Genomic DNA, 27188 nt, shown 5'->3' with positions numbered 1-27188 from the left:
GAGTGTCAGCTGTTATGTGCAGTGTCCTCTCTCCTGTAGAGTGTCAGCTCTTATGTGCAGGGTCCTCTCTCCTGTAGAGTGTCAGCTGTTATGTGCAGTGTCCTCTCTCCTGTAGAGTGTCAGCTCTTATGTGCAGGGTTCTCTCTCCTGTAGAGTGTCGGCTCTTATGGGCAGGGTCCTCTCTTCCGTAGAGTGTCAGCTCTTATGTGCAGGGTCCTCTCTTCCGTAGAGTGTCAGCTCTTATGGGCAGGGTCCTCTGTCCTGTAGAGTGTCAGCTCTTATGTGCAGGATCCTCTCTCCTGTAGAGTGTCAGCTCTTATGTGCAGGGTCCTCTCTCCTGTAGAGTGTCAGCTCTAATGGGCAGGGTCCTCTCTCCTGTAGAGTGTCAGCTCTTATGGGCAGGGTCCTCTCTCCTGTAGTGTGTCGGCTCTTATGTGCAGGGTCCTCTCTCCTGTAGAGTGTCCGCTCTTATGGGCAGGGTCTTCTCTTCTGTAGAGTGTCAGCTCTTATGGGCAGGGTCCTCTCTCCTGTAGTGTGTCGGCTCTTATGTGCAGGGTCCTCCCTCTCCTGTAGAGTGTCGGCTCTTATGTGCAGGATCCTCTCTCCTGTAGAGTGTCAGCTGTTATGTGCAGTGTCCTCTCTCCTGTAGAGTGTCAGCTCTTATGTGCAGGGTCCTCTCTCCTGTAGAGTGTCAGCTGTTATGTGCAGTGTCCTCTCTCCTGTAGAGTGTCAGCTCTTATGTGCAGGGTTCTCTCTCCTGTAGAGTGTCGGCTCTTATGGGCAGGGTCCTCTCTCCTGTAGAGTGTCAGCTCTTATGTGCAGGGTCCTCTCTCCTGTACAGTGTCAGCTCTTATGGGCAGGGTCCTCTCTCCTGTACAGTGTCAGCTCTTATGTGCAGAGTCCTCTCTCCTGTAGAGTGTCAGCTCTCATCTGCAGGGTCCTCTCTCCTGTAGAGTGTCAGCTCTTATGTGCAGGGTCCTCTCTCCTGTAGAGTGTTAGCTCTTATGTGCAGGGTCCTCTCTCCTGTAGAGTGTCAGCTCTTATGTGCAGGGTCCTCTCTCCTGTAGAGTGTCAGCTATTATGTGCAGAGTCCTCTCTCCTGTAGAGTGTCAGCTCTTATGTGCACAGTCCTTTCTCCTGTAGAGTGTCAGCTCTTATGTGCAGGGTCCTCTCTTCTGTACAGTGTCAGCTCTTATGTGCAGGGTCCTCTCTCCTGTAGAGTGTCAGCTCTTATGTGCAGGGTTCTCTCTCCTGTAGAGTGTCAGCTCTTATGTGCAGGGTCCTCTCTCCTGTAGAGTGTCAGCTCTTATGTGCAGGGTCCTCTCTCCTGTAGTGTCGGCTCTTATGTGCAGGGTCCTCTCTCCTGTATAGTGCCAGCTCTTATGTGCACAGTCCTTTCTCCTGTAGAGTGTCAGCTCTTATGTGCAGGGTCCTCTCTTCTGTACAGTGTCAGCTCTTATGTGCAGGGTCCTCTCTCCTGTAGAGTGTCAGCTCTTATGTGCAGGGTTCTCTCTCCTGTAGAGTGTCAGCTCTTATGTGCAGGGTCCTCTCTCCTGTAGAGTGTCAGCTCTTATGTGCAGGGTCCTCTCTCCTGTAGTGTCGGCTCTTATGTGCAGGGTCCTCTCTCCTGTATAGTGCCAGCTCTTATGTGCAGGGTCCTCTCTCCTGTAGAGTGTCAGCTCTTATGTGCAGGGTCCTCTCTCCTGTATAGTGTCAGCTCTTATGTGCAGGGTCCTCTCTCCTGTAGAGTGTCAGCTCTTATGTGAAGGATCCTCTCTCCTGTAGAGTGTCAGCTCTTATGTGTAGGGTCCTCTCTTCTGTACAGTGTCAGCTCTTATGTTCAGGGTCCTCTCTCCTGCAGAGTGTCAGCTCTTATGTGCAGGGTCCTCTCTCCTGTAGAGTGTCAGCTATTAGGTGCAGAGTCCTCTCTCCTGTAGAGTGTCAGCTATTATGTGCAGAGTCCTCTCTCCTGTAGAATGTCAGCTCTTATGTGCAGAGTCCTCTCTCCTGTAGAGTGTCAGCTCTTATGTGCAGGGTCCTCTCTTCTGTACAGTGTCAGCTCTTATGTGCAGGGTCCTCTCTCCTGTAGAGTGTCAGCTCTTATGTGCAGGATCTTCTCTCCTGTAGAGTGTCAGCTCTTATGTGTAGGGTCCTCTCTTCTGTACAGTGTCAGCTCTTATGTGCAGGGTCCTCTCTCCTGTAGAGTGTCAGCTCTTATGTGCAGGGTCCTCTCTCCTGTAGAGTGTCAGCTCTTATGTGCAGGGTCCTGTCTCCTGTAGACTGTAAGCTCTTATCTGCAGGGTCCTCTCTCCTGTAGAGTGTCAGCTCTCATGTGCAGGGTCCTCTCTCCTGTAGAGTGTCCGCTCTTATGGGCAGGGTCCTCTCTCCTGTAGAGTGTCAGCTCTTATGGGCAGGGTCCTCTCTCCTGTAGTGTGTCGGCTCTTATGTGCAGGATCCTCTCTCCTGTAGAGTGTCAGCTCTTATGTGCAGGGTCCTCTCTCCTGTAGAGTGTCAGCTCTAATGGGCAGGGTCCTCTCTCCTGTAGAGTGTCCGCTCTTATGGGCAGGGTCCTCTCTCCTGTAGAGTGTCAGCTCTTATGGGCAGGGTCCTCTCTCCTGTAGTGTGTCGGCTCTTATGTGCAGGGTCCTCTCTCCTGTAGAGTGTCCGCTCTTATGGGCAGGGTCTTCTCTTCTGTAGAGTGTCAGCTCTTATGGGCAGGGTCCTCTCTCCTGTAGTGTGTCGGCTCTTATGTGCAGGGTCCTCTCTCCTGTAGAGTGTCAGCTCTTATGTGCAGGGTCCTCTCTCCTGTACAGTGTCAGCTCTTATGTGCAGCGTCCTCTCTCCTGTAGAGTGTTGGCTCTTATGTGCAGGATCCTCTCTCCTGTAAAGTGTCAGCTCTTATGTACAGGGTCCTCTCTCCTGTAGAGTGTCAGCTCTTATGTGCAGGGTCCTCTCTCCTGTAGAGTTTCAGCTATTATGTGCAGAGTCCTCTCTCCTGTAGAGTGTAAGCTCTTATGTGCAGGGTCCTCTCTCCTGTAGCGTGTCAGCTCTTATGTGCAGGGTCCTCTCTCCTGTAGAGTGTCCGCTCTTATGGGCAGGGTCCTCTCTCCTGTAGAGTGTCAGCTCTTATGTGCAGGGTCCTCTCTCCTGTAGAGTGTCCGCTCTTATGGGCAGGGTCCTCTCTCCTGTAGAGTGTCAGCTCTTATGTGCAGGGTCCTCTCTCCTGTAGAGTGTCCGCTCTTATGGGCAGGGTCCTCTCTCCTGTAGAGTGTCAGCTCTTATGTGCAGGGTCCTCTCTCTCCTGTAGAGTGTCGGCTCTTATGTGCAGGATCCTCTCTCCTGTAGTGTCAGCTCTTATGTACAGGGTCCTCTCTCCTGTAGAGTGTCAGCTGTTATGTGCAGGATCCTCTCTCCTGTAGAGTGTCAGTGGAGCGCCCCCAGACACAGGGCCACAGGTTACTCGGTACTGGTCCTCTCTGTCTCAGTTCTAGGGTTGTCACGGTGGCTTGATCCGGTCCGTGACACTGCTAAGGTTCGTCCAATAAAAGGAGTGATGGTAGTTTGTCAAGGTTTCGTGACGCCACCTGTGGTGTTCGGTCAGGGTGACCGACGCTGCTTAGGGGTCCGCTGGGGTGATGGAATGGCAGCTAGATCGTATACCTTCCCACAGGCGAAGTGTGTCCCCAGGGCTTCCCGAGAATGTAGATGGTGATGATGTGAGGTGCAGCCAATACCGAGGACATAAGGTTGCAGTCTCTTTACCTCTTTACTGAAGACTTCAGGATCCTCAATCCAGAACACGGTTAACAGGGCTGTCTGAGACCGGCCGATCCGAAGGCACATCCAGAGTTCCCTTTGCAGGTGGAAATCATGGCCTACCACTAGCACCTGTGTGTTGTAGTGCTTCCCTGATGAGCATTCGGGATAGTCCTCACAACTTCTGTTCTCATTTGTTCCAGTTCTTTCTAGTTCTTTCTATTCTCCGTCCCCCAGGTTTGTTATGGCTAGGACGCACCCGTTTGACGGGAAGGCTCGGAGCTCTTCCGGGACCCTAGAAATGCCCCTCTCCACGCGTTGCCCCCTATGTCTGCTTAGGTGATGTAAGTTAGACAGCCAACCTATAATTAACTGTCCTGCGGTATTTGAAGTAAGGCATAAAGTCAGTTACTTCCTCGGTGTTCCGGGCACCGGCTACGTGCCTCAGTAGGAAGTTGCCGTTCTCCGGGCACGACTCGTACTGGCTCTCCTTTGTGCTCTGATCTCGTTTCTCACTTTCCACAATATCCTTCGCTTCGTGTCCTTTCTTTGGATGCCGCCGCAGATAGCGCAGGTGCGGCTCCGTAACATTCTATCCTTGTCGCTAGGTGCCTGCCAGGTTCCCACGCCTGACAGGGACCCCCCTGAATCTTCCCCCACAACACCCCTGCCACGGGATGTTGCCTGAACAAAACCCAGTCAGCTTCTGACTAACTTCCTATCCAACCCCTAGTTTAACCAGTGTGAGGAGTGGCCTAATAAATAAAACCCTTTGCTCCCCCTAGTGGCCAGAGTGTGAAGTATAATGTGTGCTTGTAATACCTGGTCAGATGAACTCCTTTAGTGCCATCAGACGTACCATCACTCCCCTTAGCGGCAGAGCGACATTACTGCAACGACCAGGTCTCTGGGGCGCTGCATCAGCTCCTATGGGCAGGGTCCTCTCTCCTGTAGAGTGTCTGCTCTTATGTGCAGGGTCCTCTCTCCTGTAGAGTGTCGGCTCTTATGTGCAGGGTCCTCCCTCTCCTGTAGAGTGTCGGCTCTTATGTGCAGGATCCTCTCTCCTGTAGAGTGTCAGCTGTTATGTGCAGTGTCCTCTCTCCTGTATAGTGTCAGCTCTTATGTGCAGGGTCCTCTCTCCTGTAGAGTGTCTGCTCTTATGTGCAGGGTCCTCTCTCCTGTAGAGTGTCGGCTCTTATGTGCAGGGTCCTCCCTCTCCTGTAGAGTGTCGGCTCTTATGTGCAGGATCCTCTCTCCTGTAGAGTGTCAGCTGTTATGTGCAGTGTCCTCTCTCCTGTAGAGTGTCAGCTCTTATGTGCAGTGTCCTCTCTCCTGTAGAGTGTCAGCTCTTATGTGCAGGGTTCTCTCTCCTGTAGAGTGTCGGCTCTTATGGGCAGGGTCCTCTCTCCTGTAGAGTGTCTGCTCTTATGTGCAGGGTCCTCTCTCCTGTACAGTGTCAGCTCTTATGTGCAGGGTCCTCTCTTCTGTAGAGTGTCTGCTCTTATGTGCAGGGTCCTCTCTCCTGTACAGTGTCAGCTCTTATGTGCAGGGTCCTCTCTTCTGTAGAGTTTCAGCTCTTATGTGCAGGGTCCTCTCTCCTGTACAGTGTCAGCTCTTATGTGCAGGGTCCTCTCTTCTGTAGAGTGTCAGCTCTTATGTGCAGGGTCCTCTCTCCTGTACAGTGTCAGCTCTTATGTGCAGGGTCCTCACTCCTGTACAGTGTCAGCTCTTATGGGCAGGATCCTCTCTCCTGTATAGTGTCAGCTCTTATGTGCAGGGTCCTCTCTCCTGTAGAGTGTCGGCTCTTATGTGCAGGGTCCTCTCTTCTGTATAGTGTCAGCTCTTATGTGCAGGATCCTCTCTCCTGTACAGTGTCAGCTCTTATGTGCAGGGTCCTCTCTCCTGTACAGTGTCAGCTCTTATGGGCAGGGTCCTCTGTCCTGTAGAGTGTCAGCTCTTATGTGCAGGGTCCTCTCTCCTGTACAGTGTTAGCTCTTATTTGCAGGGTCATCTCTCCTGTAGTGTCAGCTCTTATGTGCAGGGTCCTCTCTCCTGTAGAGTGTCGGCTCTTATGTGCAGGATCCTCTTTCCTGTAGAGTGTCAGCTTTTATGTGCAGTGTCCTCTCTCCTGTAGAGTGTCAGCTCTTATGTGCAGGGTTCTCTCTCCTGTAGAGTGTCAGCTCTTATGTGCAGGGTCCTCTCTCCTGTACAGTGTCAGCTCTTATGTGCAGGGTCCTCACTCCTGTACAGTGTCAGCTCTTATGGGCAGGATCCTCTCTCCTGTATAGTGTCAGCTCTTATGTGCAGGATCCTCTCTCCTGTAGAGTGTCGGCTCTTATGTGCAGGGTCCTCTCTTCTGTATATTGTCAGCTCTTATGTGCAGGATCCTCTCTCCTGTACAGTGTCAGCTCTTATGTGCAGGGTCCTCTCTCCTGTACAGTGTCAGCTCTTATGGGCAGGGTCCTCTGTCCTGTAGAGTGTCAGCTCTTATGTGCAGGGTCCTCTCTCCTGTACAGTGTTAGCTCTTATTTGCAGGGTCATCTCTCCTGTAGTGTCAGCTCTTATGTGCAGGGTCCTCTCTCCTGTAGAGTGTCGGCTCTTATGTGCAGGATCCTCTTTCCTGTAGAGTGTCAGCTCTTATGTGCAGGGTCCTCTCTCCTGTAGAGTGTCAGCTCTTATGTGCAGGGTCCTCTCTCCTGTAGAGTGTCAGCTCTTATGTGCAGGGTCCTCTCTCCTGTACAGTGTCAGCTCTTATGTGCAGGGTCTTCTCTCCTGTAGAGTGTCAGCTCTTATGTGCAGGGTCCTCTCTCCTGTAGAGTGTCAGCTCTTATGTGCAGAGTCCTCTCTCCTGTACAGTGTCAGCTCTTATGTGCAGGGTCCTCTCTCCTGTAGAGTGTCAGCTCTTATGTACAGGGTCCTCTCTTCTGTAGAGTGTCAGCTCTTATGTGCAGGGTCCTCTCTCCTGTACAGTGTCAGCTCTTATGGGCAGGATCCTCTCTCCTGTATAGTGTCAGCTCTTATGTGCAGGGTCCTCTCTCCTGTAGAGTATCGGCTCTTATGTGCAGGGTCCTCTCTTCTGTATAGTGTCAGCTCTTATGTGCAGGGTCCTCTCTCCTGTACAGTGTCAGCTCTTATGTGCAGGGTCCTCTCTCCTGTACAGTGTCAGCTCTTATGGGCAGGGTCCTCTGTCCTGTAGAGTGTCAGCTCTTATGTGCAGGGTCCTCTCTCCTGTACAGTGTCAGCTCTTATTTGCAGGGTCATCTCTCCTGCAGTGTCAGCTCTTATGTGCAGGGTCCTCTCTCCTGTAGAGTGTCGGCTCTTATGTGCAGGATCCTCTCTCCTGTAGAGTGTCAGCTGTTATGTGCAGGGTCCTCTCTCCAGTACAGTGTCAGCTCTTATGTGCAGGGTCCTCTCTCCTGTAGAGTGTCAGCTCTTATGTGCAGGGTTCTCTCTCCTGTAGAGTGTCAGCTCTTATGTGCAGGGTCATCTCTCCTGTAGTGTCAGCTCTTATGTGCAGGGTCCTCTCTCCTGTAAAGTATCAGCTCTTATGTCCAGGGTCTTCTCTCCTGTAGAGTGTCAGCTCTTATGTGCAGGGTTCTCTCTCCTGTAGAGTGTCAGCTCTTATGTGCAGGGTCCTCTCTCCTGTAGAGTGTCAGCTCTTATGTGCAGGGTCCTCTCTCCTGTAGAGTGTCAGCTCTTATGTGCAGGGTCCTCTCTCCTGTACAGTGTCAGCTCTTTTGTGCAGGGTCTTCTCTCCTGTAGAGTGTCAGCTCTTATGTGCAGGGTCCTCTCTCCTGTAGAGTGTCAGCTCTTATGTGCAGAGTCCTCTCTCCTGTACAGTGTCAGCTCTTATGGGCAGGATCCTCTCTCCTGTATAGTGTCAGCTCTTATGTGCAGGGTCCTCTCTCCTGTAGAGTGTCGGCTCTTATGTGCAGGGTCCTCTCTCCTGTACAGTGTCAGCTCTTATGTGCAGGGTCCTCTCTCCTGTACAGTGTCAGCTCTTATGGGCAGGGTCCTCTGTCCTGTAGAGTGTCAGCTCTTATGTGCAGGGACCTCTCTCCTGTACAGTGTCAGCTCTTATTTGCAGGGTCATCTCTCCTGTAGTGTCAGCTCTTATGTGCAGGGTCCTCTCTCCTGTAGAGTGTCGGCTCTTATGTGCAGGATCCTCTCTCCTGTAGAGTGTCAGCTGTTATGTGCAGGGTCCTCTCTCCTGTACAGTGTCAGCTCTTATGTGCAGGGTCCTCTCTCCTGTAGAGTGTCAGCTCTTATGTGCAGGGTCCTCTCTCCTGTACAGTGTCAGCTCTTATGTGCAGGGTCTTCTCTCCTGTAGAGTGTCAGCTCTTATGTGCAGGGTCCTCTCTCCTGTAGAGTGTCAGCTCTTATGTGCAGAGTCCTCTCTCCTGTACAGTGTCAGCTCTTATGGGCAGGATCCTCTCTCCTGTATAGTGTCAGCTCTTATGTGCAGGGTCCTCTCTCCTGTACAGTGTCAGCTCTTATGTGCAGGGTCTTCTCTCCTGTAGAGTGTCAGCTCTTATGTGCAGGGTCCTCTCTCCTGTAGAGTGTCAGCTCTTATGTGCAGAGTCCTCTCTCCTGTACAGTGTCAGCTCTTATGTGCAGGGTCCTCTCTCCTGTAGAGTGTCAGCTCTTATGTACAGGGTCCTCTCTTCTGTAGAGTGTCAGCTCTTATGTGCAGAGTCCTCTCTCCTGTACAGTGTCAGCTCTTATGGGCAGGATCCTCTCTCCTGTATAGTGTCAGCTCTTATGTGCAGGGTCCTCTCTCCTGTAGAGTGTCGGCTCTTATGTGCAGGGTCCTCTCTTCTGTATAGTGTCAGCTCTTATGTGCAGGGTCCTCTCTCCTGTACAGTGTCAGCTCTTATGTGCAGGGTCCTCTCTCCTGTACAGTGTCAGCTCTTATGGGCAGGGTCCTCTGTCCTGTAGAGTGTCAGCTCTTATGTGCAGGGTCCTCTCTCCTGTACAGTGTCAGCTCTTATTTGCAGGGTCATCTCTCCTGTAGTGTCAGCTCTTATGTGCAGGGTCCTCTCTCCTGTAGAGTGTCGGCTCTTATGTGCAGGATCCTCTCTCCTGTAGAGTGTCAGCTGTTATGTGCAGGGTCCTCTCTCCTGTACAGTGACAGCTCTTATGTGCAGGGTCCTCTCTCCTGTAGAGTGTCAGCTCTTATGTGCAGGGTTCTCTCTCCTGTAGAGTGTCAGCTCTTATGTGCAGGGTCATCTCTCCTGTAGTGTCAGCTCTTATGTGCAGGGTCCTCTCTCCTGTAAAGTATCAGCTCTTATGTCCAGGGTCTTCTCTCCTGTAGAGTGCCAGCTCTTATGTGCAGGGTTCTCTCTCCTGTAGAGTGTCAGCTCTTATGTGCAGGGTCCTCTCTCCTGTAGAGTGTCAGCTCTTATGTGCAGGGTCCTCTCTCCTGTAGAATGTCAGCTCTTATGTGCAGGGTCCTCTCTCCTGTACAGTGTCAGCTCTTATGTGCAGGGTCTTCTCTCCTGTAGAGTGTCAGCTCTTATGTGCAGGGTCCTCTCTCCTGTAGAGTGTCAGCTCTTATGTGCAGAGTCCTCTCTCCTGTACAGTGTCAGCTCTTATGGGCAGGATCCTCTCTCCTGTATAGTGTCAGCTCTTATGTGCAGGGTCCTCTCTCCTGTACAGTGTCGGCTCTTATGTGCAGGGTCCTCTCTTCTGTATAGTGTCAGCTCTTATGTGCAGGGTCCTCTCTCCTGTACAGTGTCAGCTCTTATGTGCAGGGTCCTTTCTCCTGTACAGTGTCAGCTCTTATGGGCAGGGTCCTCTGTCCTGTAGAGTGTCAGCTCTTATGTGGAGGGTCCTCTCTCCTGTACAGTGTCAGCTCTTATTTGCAGGGTCATCTCTCCTGTAGTGTCAGCTCTTATGTGCAGGGTCCTCTCTCCTGTAGAGTGTCGGCTCTTATGTGCAGGATCCTCTCTCCTGTAGAGTGTCAGCTGTTATGTGCAGGGTCCTCTCTCCTGTACAGTGTCAGCTCTTATGTGCAGGATCCTCTCTCCTGTAGAGTGTCAGCTCTTATGTGCAGGGTTCTCTCTCCTGTAGAGTGTCAGCTCTTATGTGCAGGGTCCTCTCTCCTGTACAGTGTCAGCTCTTATTTGCAGGGTCATCTCTCCTGTAGTGTCAGCTCTTATGTGCAGGGTCCTCTCTCCTGTAGAGTGTCGGCTCTTATGTGCAGGATCCTCTCTCCTGTAGAGTGTCAGCTGTTATGTGCAGGGTCCTCTCTCCTGTACAGTGTCAGCTCTTATGTGCAGGGTCCTCTCTCCTGTAGTGTCAGCTCTTATGTGCAGGGTCCTCTCTCCTGTAAAGTATCAGCTCTTATGTCCAGGGTCTTCTCTCCTGTAGAGTGTCAGCTCTTATGTGCAGGATCCTCTCTTCTGTAGAGTGTCAGCTCTTATGTGCAGAGTCCTCTCTCCTGTACAGTGTCAGCTCTTATGTGCAGGGTCCTCTCTCCTGTACAGTGTCAGCTCCTATGGGCAGGGTCCTCTGTCCTGTAGAGTGTCAGCTCTTATGTGCAGGGTCCTCTCTCCTGTACAGTGTCAGCTCTTATTTGCAGGGTCATCTCTCCTGTAGTGTCAGCTCTTATGTGCAGGGTCCTCTCTCCTGTAGAGTGTCGGCTCTTATGTGCAGGGTCCTCTCTCCTGTAGAGTGTCAGCTCTTATGTGCAGGGTCCTCTCTCCTGTACAGTGTCAGCTCTTATGGGCAGGATCCTCTCTCCTGTATAGTGTCAGCTCTTATGTGCAGGATCCTCTCTTCTGTAGAGTGTCAGCTCTTATGTGCAGGGTCCTCTCTCCTGTACAGTGTCAGCTCTTATGGGCAGGATCCTCTCTCCTGTATAGTGTCAGCTCTTATGTGCAGGGTCCTCTCTCCTGTAGAGTGTCAGCTCTTATGTGCAGGATCCTCTCTCCTGTACAGTGTCAGCTCTTATGTGCAGGATCCTCTCTCCTGTACAGTGTCAGCTCTTATGGGCAGGGTCCTCTGTCCTGTAGAGTGTCAGCTCTTATGTGCAGGGTCCTCTCTCCTGTACAGTGTCAGCTCTTATGGGCAGGGTCCTCTGTCCTGTAGAGTGTCAGCTCTTATGTGCAGGGTCCTCTCTCCTGTACAGTGTCAGCTCTTATGTGCAGGGTCCTCTCTCCTGTACAGTGTCAGCTCTTATGTGCAGGGTCCTCTCTCCTGTACAGTGTCAGCTCTTATGGGCAGGGTCCACTCTCCTGTACAGTGTCAGCTCTTATTTGCAGGGTCATCTCTCCTGTAGTGTCAGCTCTTATGTGCAGGGTCCTCTCTCCTGTAGAGTGTTAGCTCTTATGTGCAGGGTCCTCTCTCCTGTAGAGTGTCAGCTCTTATGTGCAGGGTCCTCTCTCCTGTACAGTGTCAGCTCTTATGGGCAGGATCCTCTCTCCTGTATAGTGTCAGCTCTTATGTGCAGGGTCCTCTCTCCTGTAGAGTGTCAGCTCTTATGTGCAGGATCCTCTCTCCTGTACAGTGTCAGCTCTTATGGGCAGGGTCCTCTGTCCTGTAGAGTGTCAGCTCTTATGTGCAGGGTCCTCTCTCCTGTACAGTGTCAGCTCTTATGGGCAGGGTCCTCTGTCCTGTAGAGTGTCAGCTCTTATGTGCAGAGTCCTCTCTCCTGTACAGTGTCAGCTCTTATGGGCAGGGTCCTCTGTCCTGTAGAGTGTCAGCTCTTATGTGCAGGGTCCTCTCTCCTGTACAGTGTCAGCTCTTATGGGCAGGGTCCTCTGTCCTGTAGAGTGTCAGCTCTTATGTGCAGGGTCCTCTATCCTGTAGAGTGTCAGCTCTTATGTGCAGGGTCCTCTCTCCTGTAGAGTGTCATCTCTTATGTGCAGGGTCTTCTCTCCTGTATAGTGTCAGCTCTTATGTGCAGGGTCCTCTCTCCTGTATAGTGTCAGCTCTTATGTGCAGGGTCCTCTCTTCTGTATAGTGTCAGCTCTTATGTGCAGGGTCCTCTCTCCTGTACAGTGTCAGCTCTTATGTGCAGGGTCCTCTCTCCTGTACAGTGTTAGCTCTTATGTGCAGGGTCCTCTCTCCTGTCCAGTGTCAGCTCTTATGTTCAGGGTCCTCTCTCCTGTACAGTGTCAGCTCTTATGGGCAGGGTCCTCTCTCCTGTATAGTGTCAGCTCTTATGTGCAGGGTCCTCTCTCCTGTACAGTGTCAGCTCTTATGGGCAGGGTCCTCTCTTCTGTATAGTGTCAGCTCTTATGTACAGGGTCCTCTCTCCTGTAGAGTGTCAGCTCTTATGTGCAGGGTCCTCTCTCCTGTACAGTGTCAGCTCTTATGTGCAGGGTCCTCTCTCCTGTAGAGTGTCAGCTCTTATGTGCAGGGTCCTCTCTCCTGTACAGTGTCAGCTCTTATGGGCAGGATCCTCTCTCCTGTATAGTGTCAGCTCTTATGTGCAGGGTCCTCTCTCCTGTAGAGTGTCAGCTCTTATGTGCAGGATCCTCTCTCCTGTACAGTGTCAGCTCTTATGGGCAGGGTCCTCTGTCCTGTAGAGTGTCAGCTCTTATGTGCAGGGTCCTCTCTCCTGTACAGTGTCAGCTCTTATGGGCAGGGTCCTCTGTCCTGTAGAGTGTCAGCTCTTATGTGCAGGGTCCTCTCTCCTGTACAGTGTCAGCTCTTATGGGCAGGGTCCTCTGTCCTGTAGAGTGTCAGCTCTTATGTGCAGGGTCCTCTCTCCTGTACAGTGTCAGCTCTTATGGGCAGGGTCCTCTGTCCTGTAGAGTGTCAGCTCTTATGTGCAGGGTCCTCTATCCTGTAGAGTGTCAGCTCTTATGTGCAGGGTCCTCTCTCCTGTAGAGTGTCATCTCTTATGTGCAGGGTCTTCTCTCCTGTATAGTGTCAGCTCTTATGTGCAGGGTCCTCTCTCCTGTATAGTGTCAGCTCTTATGTGCAGGGTCCTCTCTTCTGTATAGTGTCAGCTCTTATGTGCAGGGTCCTCTCTCCTGTACAGTGTCAGCTCTTATGTGCAGGGTCCTCTCTCCTGTACAGTGTTAGCTCTTATGTGCAGGGTCCTCTCTCCTGTCCAGTGTCAGCTCTTATGTTCAGGGTCCTCTCTCCTGTACAGTGTCAGCTCTTATGGGCAGGGTCCTCTCTCCTGTACAGTGTCAGCTCTTATGGGCAGGGTCCTCTCTTCTGTATAGTGTCAGCTCTTATGTACAGGGTCCTCTCTCCTGTAGAGTGTCAGCTCTTATGTGCAGGGTCCTCTCTCCTGTACAGTGTCAGCTCTTATGTGCAGGGTCCTCTCTCCTGTAGAGTGTCAGCTCTTATGTGCAGGGTCCTCTCTCCTGTACAGTGTCAGCTCTTATTTGCAGGGTCATCTCTCCAGTAGTGTCAGCTCTTATGTGCAGGGTCCTCTCTCCTGTAGAGTGTCAGCTCTTATGTGCAGGGTCCTCTCTCCTGTAAAGTGTCAGCTCTTATTTGCAGGGTCATCTCTCCTGTAGTGTCAGCTCTTATGTGCAGGGTCCTCTCTCCTGTAGAGTGTCAGCTATTATTTTTCCCTTTAGAATGTTAGTGATTAAAACTCTACATATAACTTATAACTAATACTGACTTTTGTGTCTATGTAACTGATGCCGCGAACTTTGGCAATCTCTTTCTTTTTTCAATTTTTTATTTGATTAAACACCACAATCCAATTGTGTTCCTATGCCGGTAATATCATTGTGATGGTAATGCATTGGGAGCCTGTCAGAGATGGGAGGAGTGCGAATTTGACATGATGATTCTATTAAGCCTGACACCTGTCGTTGATTACAGACAGTAAAGTTGAGACTTGATATGAGCCGACGGCGGCTGAAACTTCTGAAATTAAGTTTTTGAAATATCATCCCTAAACAAGATTTATCTAGAATATCATTCCGGTTTTCAGACTGTGCGGATTAACATTTTGTATTATGATAAGAGCATATATTTCTCGTGAAATTACCTTCTGAGATCACAGCTTCTGATTCAAGGCAGAAGTATCTATAAAGTTGCCTTAGTTTTAGCAAAATTTACAGACGTCATAAACAATGCAATACCAGACGGAACCTATGAATCGGGTTTTGCAGCTAGTAATGCAGCAAAAATTATATTAAGACCATGCTCTGAATATGTGCGGTGCATCCAGTTGCTCAGGCTCAAGATCTGAGTCTGCACCATTCATGCCAGGTGCCAACTGTGTTATACTGCCAGCACCTGCTGCTCAGGCTTGCAATGAAAGTTAAGCCTGATCGCTGCTGTTTAGTCACTTTTACGCTCCTGCAAATAAGTGGCTCTGTTCCAATGTGGTCTTTGCAGTTGGGTTGCCATCTTTGTACTCCTGGGCTTCATATTAAATCGGTAAGTGGTAAACAATCCTAGATTCAAATCCTGTAGGTTGCGAAAGGTAAAAAAGTTTTCACAGTTTTTAAAATTTTAAAATACATCAAAAGTTTTTTTTAAAGTTTGACTCATCCCCTTTTTTTCTAATCCAAAAATTAATACATTGAAGTTTTCTTTTTAAATAAATATGTTTGGTTTTACCACACCTGCAAATGTCTGATGTATTAAAATATACAATTATTATCGCATATGGTTAATGGACAAAACCCAAGAAAAAATACCCCAAATGATTATATACCCTGTAGGAAGTAAATAGGAATGGTACATATAAATAACAAAGCGGACTTAGTTAACATTATTTTGATTTAAAAATGTGTAAAAGCCATCTCATCTCGACAAGGTGTACCCATGTGGGATGGTCCTATCTTCTAGTATTAAAAACTCATCTTATGTTCGCCAACCTCAATATGGATGGGGCAGAGCAGGACAGGGGCCCGACTATTCAGACTCCTGCCCATATGGTTTCATTCTGTAAAGCAAAAAAAAAAATTGAAATGTAAGAATTGCAATTTTTCAACTGCTCTCACAAAAAATTCAATAAAAAGGGATCAAAACATTTTATGTACCCTAAAATTATCCCCATGAAAATAACAGCTTTCCACACATAAAACACACAAAAACGGTTATGGGTAATGGAAAGTGGTGACACAACTATTCTTTTTTTACAATTTAGATTTTTTTCCTACAAAAGATATATATATACTACTCACAAAAAGTTAGGGATATTTGACTTTCGGGTGAAATTTCAGGATGTATCTAAAATGCCTTTTAATTTTTAAGTTGATGTGATCTTCTCTAAACATCTGAATACACTTGTCCAACTGTTCAATGTTTTAGTACTTTTTGCCCAACTTGCTCTTCTCTAATAGGGAGCTAAATAACAAAATCTGCAACAGGTGTCTGATCCATGAATCGCCCAATAAATTCAGGGTTCAATTAGAAATGGTATTAAAAAGGCCTCCTCATTATGCCGGTCACATTTTGACATCATGAAACCAAGATGACACCTAACAATTGATCAATAGTATCTCGCCATTTTGAGGCTTTCGGAAGGATGTTCTCAGATGGAGGTGGCCACTAAGCTCAGAGTGTCACAGAGTCATCAGCAGGTTGCAAAAGAGATACAGAGAGACTGGAAGTGTCACAGAAAGGCGGCGAAGTGGATGTCCTTTGGCCTCATCCCACACTGATCACCGCTTCATTGTGAACAATGTCCTTCGGAATCGGATGAATGCCACACAACTACAGGCAAATTTATGGGAGGAGGGAGACTATTCAAAATCATTTACCTCTGCATGGTCTGCGTGCTTGATGACCTGCAAGGGTACCTGAGCACACTACCAGGCACAGGCGTCATCATCTTTCATTGGCCACGGAGCATGGACGAGGGCCAATGGACCTCAGGGCTGTTCACTGATGAAAGTTGATTCACGCTTTGCAGAAATGATGGCCGCCAATGATGTTGGAGATGTCAAAGAGAGCGCTATGCATAAGCCATTGTTGTCACCAGACGAGCCTTTGGTGGTGGTGGTGTTACAGTGTAGGCAGGTGTCTAGTCAATACAAAACTGCACTACACTTTTTGAATAACTACTTGAATATCCTCTATAATCCAGTCATTGTGTCTCTGCACAAACAACACCAGCCTAACTTCATCTGCATGGACGATAATGCTCCAGCTCATTGAGGTCGCATCATTAGGGAAGGGCAGCTGGAGACTGAGTTTCCACAAATTGAGTGGCCTGAACTTTCTCCAGACCTGAATCTCATAGAAAACCTATGGGATCAACTGAGTTACTTTGTAGAGTCTCATAACTCTGTACCCCAGAACCTCATTGACCTGAGGGCAAGAAGAGAGGGAAGCCATGCCACAGCAGACAATATTTAGACTTGTGAACAGCATGAGACATTGTTGTCAAGATGTAATTGCTCAAGGCCACATGTCAAGTTAGTGTGACATTGACATTTTTTCTTGCAGTACCCCCACCACTGTTACATAGTTATTAAGGTTGAAGGAAGACTGTAAGTCCATCTAGTTCAACCCATAGCCTAACCTAACATGCCCTAACATGTTGATCCAGAGGAAGGCAAAAAAAACCCATGTGGCAAAGAGTAAGCTCCACATTGGGGAAAAAAATTCCTTCCCGACTCCACATACAGCAATCAGACTAGTTCCCTGGATCAACACCCTATCAAGGAATCTAGTATATATACCCTGTAACATTATACTTTTCCAGAAAGGTATCCAGTCCCTTCTTAAATTTAAGTAATGAATCACTCATTACAACATCATACGGCAGAGAGTTCCATAGTCTCACTACTCTTACAATAAAGAATCCGCGTCTGTTATTATGCTTAAACCTTTTTTCCTCCAAACGCAGAGGATGCCCCCTTGTCCCTGTTTCAGGTCTATGATTAAAAAGATTATCAGAAAGGTCTTTGTACTGTCCCCTCATATATTTATACATTAAAATAAGATCACCCCTTAGTCTTCGTTTTTCCAAACTAAATAGCCCCAAGTGTAATAACCTATCTTGGTATTGCAGACCCCCCAGTCCTCTAATAACCTCGGACGCTCTTCTCTGCACCCACTCCAGTTCAGCTATGTCTTTCTTATACACCGGAGACCAGAACTGTGCACAGTATTCTAAGTGTGTTCGAACTAGTGACTTGTATAGAGGTAAAATTATGTTCTCTTCATGAGCATCTATGCCTCTTTTAATGCATCCCATTATTTTATTTGGCTTTGTAGCAGCTGCCTGACACTGGCCACTGAATATAAGTTTGTCATCCTCCCATACACCCAAGTCTTTTTCATTGACGGTTTTGCCCAGAGTTTTATAATTAAGCGTATAGTTATATGTCTTATTACTTCTCCCCAAGTGCATGACCTTACATTTATCCCCATTAAAACTCATTTGCCATTTATCAGCCCAAGCTTCTAGTTTACATAAATCATCCTGTAATATAAAATTGTCCTCCTCTGTATTGATTACCCTGCAGAGTTTAGTGTCATCTGCAAATATTGAAAATCTACTCTAAATGCCCCCTACAAGGTCATTAATAAATATGTTAAAAAGAAGAGGGCCCAATACTGACCCCTGTGGTACCCCACTGCTAACCGCGACCCAGTCCGAGTGTGCTCTATTAATAACCAACCTTTGTTTCCTATCCCTGAGCCAGCTCTCAACCCACTTGCACATATTTTCCCCTATCCCCATTATTCTCATTTTATGTATCAACCTTTTGTGTGGCACCGTATCAAAAGCTTTTGAAAAGTCCATATACACTACATCCACTGGGTTCCCTTGGTCCAATCTGGAACTTACCTCTTCATAGAAACTGATCAAATTAGTCTGACATGAACGGTCCCTAGTAAACCCATGCTGATACTGGGTCATGAGGTTATTCCTCTTCAGATACTCCAGTATAGCATCCCTTAGAATGCCCTCCAGGATTTTACCCACAGTAGAGGTTAAGCTTACTGGCCTATAATTTCTGAGTTCAGTTTTTGTCCCCTTTTTGAATATTGGCACCACATTTGCTATACGCCAGTCCTGTGGTACAGACCCTGTTATTATGGAGTCTTTAAAAATTAAAAATAATGGTCTATCAATGACTGTACTTAATTCCTGCAGTACTCGAGGGTGTATCCCATCTGGGCCTGGAGATTTGTCAATTTTAGTGATTTTTAGACGCCGCCGCACTTCCTGCTGGGTTAAGCAGGTGACATTTAATTGGGAATTTTTATCACTAGTCATTTTGTCTGCCATGGGATTTTCTTGTGTAAATATTGATGAAAAAAAGTCATTTAGCATATTGGCTTTTTCCTCATCCTTATCCACCATTTCACCCAGACTATTTTTAAGGCGGCCAACACTATCATTTTTTAGTTTCTTACTATTTATGTAGTTAAAGAATATTCTAGGATTATTTTTACTCTCTCTGGCAATGAGTCTCTCTGTCTCAATCTTTGCTGCCTTGATTTGCTTTTTACAGAATTTATTTAATTTTTTGTATTTATTTAATGCCTCATCACTACCTACTTCCTTTAATTCTCTAAATGCTTTCTTTTTGTCACTTATTGCGCCCCTTGCAGCTCTATTTAGCCATATTGGTTTCCTCCTATTTCTGGTATGTTTATTCCCATACGGTATATACTGTGCACAGGTCCTATCCAGGATGCTAATAAACGTCTCCCATTTTCTTTGTGTATTTTTGTGTCTCAGGATATCGTCCCAGTTAATTGCACCAAGATCCTCTCTCGTCCGTTGGAAATTTGCCCTCCTGAAGTTTAGTGTCCTTGTAACCCCTCTATTACACATCTTTTTAAAGGATACATGAAAACATATTATTTTGTGATCGCTATTTCCCAAGTGACCCTCAACCCTTATATTTGCTATGCGATCTGGCCTGTTGGTCAATATTTGGTCTAGCAGTGCCCCCCTTCTTGTTGGGTCCTGAACCAGTTGTGAAAGGTAATTGTCTCTCATAGTTGTCAAAAACCGATTACCTTTGCTGGAACTGCAGGTTTCTGTTCCCCAATCTATTTCAGGGTAGTTGAAGTCCCCCATAATAATGACTTCTCCTTGAGTCGCAGCTTCATCTATTTGCTTTACGAGGATATTCTCCATTGCTTCCATTATTTTTGGAGATTTATAACAAACCCCTATCAATAATTTATTATTTTTCCCCCTCCCCTTATCTCCACCCACAGGGATTCTACATTTTCATTAAATTCACCTATATTATCATGCAGGATGGGTTTTAAGGACAATTTTACATACAGACACACCCCTCCCCTTCGCTTATCTGTACGGTCATTTCTGAACAGGCTATAGCCCTGCAAGTTAACAGCCCAGTCATGGCTCTCACCCAGCCACGTTTCAGATATCCCCACCATGTCATAATTATGCTCCAACAACATTAGTTCTAATTCGTCCATTTTGTTGGCGAGGCTTCTGGCATTAGTATACATACATTTTATGTATCTCTCTGCACCTCTATTCTTTCTTAAATTATTAACTGTTCTAACCCCACCCCCCATGCCACCGCCACCCCCAACTTCCTTATTTGTGCCCAGGTCTCTATCTGCACTATCGTCCCCTCCTATAAAATGAATACCCTCCCCCCCAATTCCTAGTTTAAACACTCCTCCAACCTTGTTGCTTTTGTTTCAATAAATTATCTGAGATGAGGAAATCACCATTGCTGCTTCTACATAAATGCCATATTTTCATGATAAAATATCACTGAAGCATGAACTTTTTTACATTTTCCATTAATTTAAGGCTACTTTCACACTAGCGTTAACTGCAATCCGTCACAATGCGTCGTTTTGCAGAAAAAACGCATCCTGCAAAAGTGCTTGCAGGATGCGTTTTTTCCCCATAGACTTGAATTGACGACGCATTGCGACGGATTGCCACACGTCGCATCCGTCGTGCGACGGATGCGTCGTGAGCAAAAAACGCTACATGTAACTTTTTTTGCTGCCGACGGACCGCTTTTTCCGACTGCGCATGCATGGCCGGAACTCCTCCCCCACCTCCCTGCACCTCACAATGGGGCAGCGGATGCGATGAAAATCTGCATCCGCTGCACCCGTTGTGCGGCGCAAACAACGCTAGCGTCGGTAACCTCGGCCCGACGCACTGCGACGGGCCGAGCCCGACGCTAGTGTGAAAGTAGCCTATCCCGAAAGCCAAATGTCCCTAACTTTTTGTGAGTAACGTATACATAAGTGTTATTGCCACAATCAAACTAACATTAAGAATAAGGGTGCCGGGTAATTTCTTTCTACACCATGTACTAAAAACAATGCCTAAAATGTTGAATTGTTTATTTTTTACATTTTTTTTTACCATTTCATTATATTTGGAATTTCCTCCCCATTTCTAGCAAATTATTTGGTAAAATTATTTAGCAAAAAAAAATAATCCCCCATATAGTTATCTGGATGTAAACATGTAAGGAGATGGACATGTTGCCCACGTTCCCCCTTGAAGAATAAGTGTAATGTTGTATTGTGTCATGCACATTGTGACATGCATTAATATTGAGTATTGTGTGTTGCCCAATCATACTGAGAGTTAGAGTTAAGGATTGGGACTAGCTCAGAGTGTGAGGGGCTAAGCTGAAGGCACAGAGACAGTTTCCTATTAGAACGTCAGATAGGGCCCAGTGGGCTCTGTAAGTAGACCTAAGGTCCAGACAGTAGCAGACCATAGTAACATAGTTATTAAGGTTGAAGGAAGACTTTAAGTCCATCTAGTTCAACCCATAGCCTAACCTAACATGCCCTAACATGTTGATCCAGAGGATCAAGGGCCATGATAAAGGATGGCGAGGTCCTAATGGAAGGAGAGAAGTGAATGAAAAATCAAGTAATCGACAGGAGACAGGTCCAGGGGAAGGATGCCTAGCAGCATAGTCCAGAGTTTATAATTCGAAGAGGTCATGGGCCAAGATGGGACAGAGTACGTGATACAAAGAGAATGCACCGGGCAGGAGGTTTTTTTTTACATAATAAAAACAAGTGCAATATTTCTAAAAGAATAGTTTTCTAAAAATGACAAACAGTAGAGTCCTAAAATATGATCTAATCATTAAAGTCTAAAATGGCTAATAAGTTAAAGGTCAAAAGTAATTCACACAGAATCAAATTCTGACCCATAAAATAAAAAGTTAATCAATGCTAATTTTCAATTAATAAACAATGAAGAGGTTTTATTTAGGATACATCATCGATGTTATATTGTTGGTGGTCCCACTTATGGCACCACCATCAATCGGCTGCCTGTGGGGTCAAGGGTGCTCCAGTGAGCATCATGTCCCTTTCCTTAGCTTTTCAGCGCCATACATATGCTGCCCTTCCCTTGGTTGTTCCTTCCCGGGGAAAGGCCTGGCTATTCACTGCCTGCGTTGAGAAACACGTGATGGTGTCTCCGCAGCTCCTCTACATGCATTTGCATATTTGGGGGCAGTGTTCTGGATCACTGCGTTGAGAAACACGTGATGGTGTCTCCGCGGTGTTGGATGTTTTGGTCTCCACGAGGTCAATCATCTGTGCCTTTATATACATTTTGTAGTGGCTGTTCCTGGTACTGCAGCTCAATCAGATATGCAGTAAACTGCAGTACCAGACACAGCCACTAGAAAATGTATAGAGCCGCGCCAGGTAAAAGGAGAGTGGAACATTTCAGAAAGGTTTCGATCTGATGTTGATGACCTTTCCTTGTGATAGGCCATCAATATCATAGTTCAGGGAAGCTATTTCACCTTGCAGTTATGAATTTATTATAATCTGGAGATGTTACTTTTCCCCTTTTAATGTAAAAAGTTGTAGCGGTGGTTCAGAGAGAGAACGACTTTATTACACCCATCTGATATACAGCTAATGCTCAGAGCAAAAATACTCGTCTGCAATCTGTGCTGTAATTTTACGTAAAGACTTACTTTGCAAGTATAAATCTGATTTTATTTTACCCTCCAGAGTAGACTTAGTTTATAAGTATGGAGAGGAGCATAAATCCGACATATGGTTCTCAACGTTATAAAGCAAGATGGGTTTGGGCTTAGATAGCAGGATGTTCTGTGATAAACAGTTTAAAGGTTCAGTGGAAAGTGGAAGCAATAATAACCCCATCATATCTTGGCAGCCATTCTGTCAATGACTTTTGCGGGTCTTTGCCGCCTAAATAATGGCTCCCCCCTAAAGAGAATATCTCCGGTATTTTATTTCAGTCTCGTTCTTTAGAAGTCTGAAGAAGACAAAAACCGTGTGTCCCAAACTCTCTTGACTTGCTGTACACATCACTCAGATGTGACTCAAGAGGGGAATCCATTTCCCACCCTCTTCGAGGTTGTGGGTTCGTTTAGAGCTGCGAGGAAAAAACATATTACATTTTTAGATTTAATATATGAAAAAGTACAGCGCATACAAAAATGACAAAAAGATGAAATAATAAAAAGACATGCATAAAAGCAAAAGTAGTATAAAACAAAAGGGGATAAATGAAGAAAGCTCTTATAATTAGATCGGAGAACAATTCTCTACAGAAATGTTGGCGGATCTACAATACGCGTTGTCCTCCGGGGATCTGACAATAGGTGTCTTGCGAAGAGCCGTCATATAGGATTCTACTGTTATGTGAGGTCTCTGATATGGGCTAGAGGCAACCCATCGACCTTACTGGCAAATATCTTCCACAAATTCTAATTGTAAATTCATTTGTCTACACGCAGCAGATGCTGCCAGGTTTCTAGTGGATACCTGTCACCAGGAATAATGCTGTTAACCTGTAGGTATGTGCAGCGCCCCAGAGACCTGGTCGTTGCAGTATGGCACTCTGCCGCTAAGGGGAGTGGCAGTACGTCTGATGGCACTAAGGAGTTCTCCTGACCAGGTATCACCAGAACACATTACACTTCACACTCCGGCCACTAGGGGGATAAAAAGGCTTTATTTATTGGGCCACTCCTCACATTGGTAAAACTAGGGGCTGGGGAGGAAGTTAGTCAGAAGCTAACTGGGTTGGATTCAGGCAACATCCCGTGGCAGGGGTTGTTGCAGGGAGAAGGCACAGGGGGGTCCCTGTCAGGTGTGGGAACCTGGCAGGTGCCTAGCGAACAGAACAGGCCTTACTTCAAACTCCGCCGGACAGTTAATTATAGGTTGGCTGTCTACCTTACTACACCTACGAAGACATAGGGGGCAACGCGTGGAGAGGGGCATCTCTAGGGTCCCAGAAGAGCTCCGAGCCTTCCTGTCATACGGGTGGTGTCCTAGCCATAACATATCTGGGGGACGTTAGAAACTAGTAACATCTGGAACCAAAGAACGAGAGAGCTGTAGAGAACGAATGAACGAGAACAGCAGTTGTGAGGACTATTCCGAATGCTCAGCAGGGTAGGACTACAACACACAGGCGCTAGTGGTAGGCAACGATTTCCATCTGCGAGGGAAACTCTGGATGTGCCCATCGGACCGGCCGGTCTCAGAGAGCCCTGTTGAATGTACTTTGGATTGAGGATCCTGAAGCCTTCAGTAAAGAGGTAAAGAGACTGCAACCTTGTGTCCTCATTATTGACTGCGCTTTACACCTTCGCCATCCACCTACACCACTGGGAAGCCCTGGGGACATACTTCACCTGTGGGAAGTTATACCATCCAGCTGCCATTCCATCACCCCAACGGACCCCATAGCAGCGTCGGTCACCCTGACCGAACACCACAGGTGGCGTCACGAACCCCTGACAGACTATACCACCACCTTTATTGGACGCCCCTTAGCAGGGTCGCGGACCGGGTCTAGCCACCGTGACCGCCTCAGAACCGAACCAGAGAGGCCCGGTACCGAAACGCGTGGCCCTGTGTCTGGGAGCGATCCATATGCAGTTAATCCGCAGGTTAACAGCATAACGATGCTGCCCGGCGCCTACACGCAGCCGAATGCAGCGGGGCATTCGGTATTCAGTCATGGAGGTGGGGGCGCTCTTGGATCGGCAAGCTATTAAGAGAGTGTGACAGGCTGTGCACAGGGCACGGACTGTCAATCATGTTCAGGGGCATGGCTACAGCTCCTGAACCCGCCCTAGTCTCAGTGAGTAAACCCTTCACTGACAAGTTCCTTTTAAAGGTATTTCACAATGATCATGCAATGGTAATCTGTCTTTTTTCTCTTTTTTTTACAGATCCAGCCATACCCAACCCGAGAGATGCTGCAGCACAAAATACAGGACTATATGAAATGGCAGTCGTATAAGTCCCATCTTGTCAGAAAGCGGCAATGATGTCACTAAGGATGAATGACAAGAATGACGGCAGCTGAATTATTTATTTTATGCCAGGCACATTAATACTTCTTTTAAGATGGGGGTCACAAAATGGGCTCCCTCTATTTAGAAACATGGCCCCTTGTATATGAATTAACTCTGGTGAATCCACTCGGCCTATTACATTTGCAGAGATTATGCCCAGCTAAGTGGGATAAGGGAGCTTTTTGCTATTTTTCTTGTACACCCCTCAAAAAAGAATATATATTTATATTAATACATAAAAATGTTTATATATGTATAAAGAAATGTAGTGGACATCCCCATTAATGCGCATGTGGTTCTATGACCCTTGTGATACATTATTACATTCTACTTGTTTTTATTTTCCATTCCTTATTATGAAACATAATAAAATATTCAAGGTCTTAGTGAAAACTTTTTTCCATGTATTGTTGCCTTTTCACATCTTTCTCATAGGGTTCCTTCACATGTCAGTTTTTTTATGTATATAAATATTCAGTCCGAGTTTCATCAGTGCTTTGGATCGGGGTCATCAGAGTTTGGTCAGTTTTTCTCGGAAGAAAGTAAAACTGATGGAAATTTCTCAAGCTGATCAAACAGTCCATGAAAAACTTTTTCACAGGCCCTTAGATTTTGTCGTGGGCCCATAGACTTGCTTTGGCGAGTTCAATGCAAGCCGTGGATAATTAATAACAATTTTTGTTTCTATAGTGCCAACATATTCTGTAGAATCTTACATTTCAGAGGGGACTTGCACAGACAGCATCACACATTGCAGAGTAGTTCAACAAATACCAAAACGAGTGAGGTTCCGGCTCACAAGCTTACAAACTATGAGGAAATAGGGGGAACGCGAAAGGTAAATGGTAAAAAAATACTTGTATTGTAAGGTCCAACCATCAATATAATATATAGGGTATTTACATAACACTGCATGAACCAGTCACCAGCCAGTGTGTATGCAAGTACAGACACAGAGGGCTATTAAATGCATGAAGGGTGTGTGATCAGATGCCACGAGGCACCAGATGTGGATGAAACATTTTAGAAGGCCAAAATAGGAATAGTTAGACTAGTGTGGTAAGGTGAAAGGCCAGTCTAAAGAAATGCACTTCTAGGATTCGCTTATAACTGTGCATAGTGGAAATTAATCGAATTGTCAGGAGTAGTGCATTCCAGAGAATTGGTGCAGCACGTGAGAAGTCTTGGAGACAGGAGTGGAAGGTTCATATAATTGACTATGTTAGTTGTAGATCATTAGCAGAACAGAGAGCACGGGTAGGGTGATAGAGATGAGGGGGCAGATGTAGGGTGGTGCAGAACTGTTGAGAGCTTTGTAGGTGAGAGACATAAGTTTATATTAGACTCTGCATCAATTAAATGCTTTGTGCAGACCACTCGATCCAAGTAAAAAATAGAATGTGTGAACAGTTCCATGGACTATAATAGGTACAGTTGTGCTCAAAAGTTTACATACCCCGGCAGAATTTTTGCTTTCTTTGCCTTTTTTCAGAGAATATGAATGATAACAACAAAATTTTTTCTCCACTCATGGTTATAGGCTGGGTGAAGCCATTTATTGTCAAACTACTGTGTGTTCTCTTTTTAAATCATAATGGCAACCCAAAACATCCAAATGACCCTCATCAAAAGTTCACATACCCGATTTCTTATTGCCCTGTATTGAAACCTCTAACATCAGTCACAGCTTGAAGTCTTTTGTGGTAGTTGTGAATGAGTTTCTTTATTTTATCAGATGGTAAAGCTGCCCACTCTTCTTGGCAAGAAATAAATTCCTGGGTTGTCTAGCATGAACTGCGCGCTTGAGATCTCCCCAGAGTGGCTCAATGATATTGAGGTCAGGAGACTGAGATGGCCACTCCAGTACCTTCATTTTGTTCTGTGGCCAATAACAGGTCGACTTGGCCTTGTGTTTTGAATCATTGTCATGTTGGAATGTCCAACTACGTCCCATGCTCAGCTTACGGGCTGATGAGTGCAAATTTCTTCAGTATTTGCTGATAACGTGCTGCATTCATTTTTCCTTCAACTATGACCAAGTTTCCGGTGCCTCTGTAGCACACACATCCCAAAAACATCAGCAATCCACCTCCATGCTTTACAGAAGGAATAGTGTTCCTTTCATCATAGGCCTTGTTGACCTCTCTAAAAATGTAATGTCTATGGTTGTGGTCAAAAAGTTCAATTATTGTAGGCAAGATACTTTGTGACGTTACTTCTGTGCGTGTTATCAGTAGTGTTGAGCGATACCGTCCGATATTTGAAAGTATCGGTATCGGCCGATATCCGAAAAATATTGGATATCGCCGATACCGATATCCGATACCAATACAAGTCAATGGGACATAAATATCGGAAGGTATCCTCTATGGTTCCCAGGGTCTGAAGGAGAGGAAACTCTCCTTCAGGCCCTGGGATCCATATTCATGTGTAAAATAAAGAATAAAAAAAAAAATATTGATATACTTACCCTCGGACGCGCCCTGGTTGTCACCTCTGCAACCGCCGTGGTTCCCTTTCTAAGAATGAGCGCGTTAAGGACCTTCGATGACGTCGTGGCTTGTGAATGGTCGCTGAGCGGTCATGTGACCGCTCACGCGACCAATCAGAAGCCGCGACGTCATCGAAGGTCCTTAACGCGCTCATTCTTAGGAATGAGCGCGTTAATGACCTTCGATGACGTCGCGGCTTGTGATTGGTCGCGTGAGCGGTCACATGACCGCTCAGCGACCAATCACAAGCCGCGACGTCATCGAAAGTCCTTAACGCGCTCATTCTTAGGAACGGAAGCATGGCGCTTGCAGCGGTGACAACCAGGGCGCGTCCGAGGGTAAGTATATCAATATTTTTTATTTTTATTCTTTATTTTACACATGAATCTTAATCCCGATACCGATTCTCGATATCACAAAAATATCGGAACTCGGTATCGGAATTCCGATACCGCAAATATCGGCCGATACCCGATACTTGCGGTATCGGAATGCTCAACACTAGTTATCAGGCCAAAATCACCAGGGTATGTGAACTTTTGATCAGTGTCATTTGGATGTTATGGGCTGTCATTATGATCTAAAAAGAGAAAACACAGTAGTTTGACAATAAATGGCTTCACTCAACCACTAACCATGAGTGAAGAGAAAGCTTTGGTGTTATCGTTCATATTTTCTGAAAAAAGCCCAAGAAAGCAAAAATTCTGCCGGGGTA

The 27188-nt window shown here is 46.7% G+C and overlaps 1 protein-coding gene across 1 annotated transcript in view; it reads left to right on the top strand.

Moving 5' to 3' along the window:
* The window catches only part of LOC138671246 (cyclic nucleotide-binding domain-containing protein 2-like), a 385035-nt gene extending 360668 nt beyond the window's left edge, over window positions 1–24367 (top strand). Inside the window, exon 15 of the mRNA XM_069759242.1 lies at window positions 23856–24367. Coding sequence (XP_069615343.1) covers window positions 23856–23954 — 99 coding nt within the window. The 3' untranslated portion in view covers window positions 23955–24367. The remainder of the gene's footprint in view (window positions 1–23855) is intronic.
* The last annotated feature ends 2821 nt before the right edge of the window (window positions 24368–27188 follow it).

The sequence above is a fragment of the Ranitomeya imitator genome, chromosome 3 (assembly GCF_032444005.1).
Source record: "Ranitomeya imitator isolate aRanImi1 chromosome 3, aRanImi1.pri, whole genome shotgun sequence".
Classification (NCBI taxonomy): domain Eukaryota; kingdom Metazoa; phylum Chordata; class Amphibia; order Anura; family Dendrobatidae; genus Ranitomeya; species Ranitomeya imitator.
The sequence above is the reverse complement of the archived record's forward strand: the minus strand, read 5'-3'. Positions and strand labels throughout refer to the sequence as shown.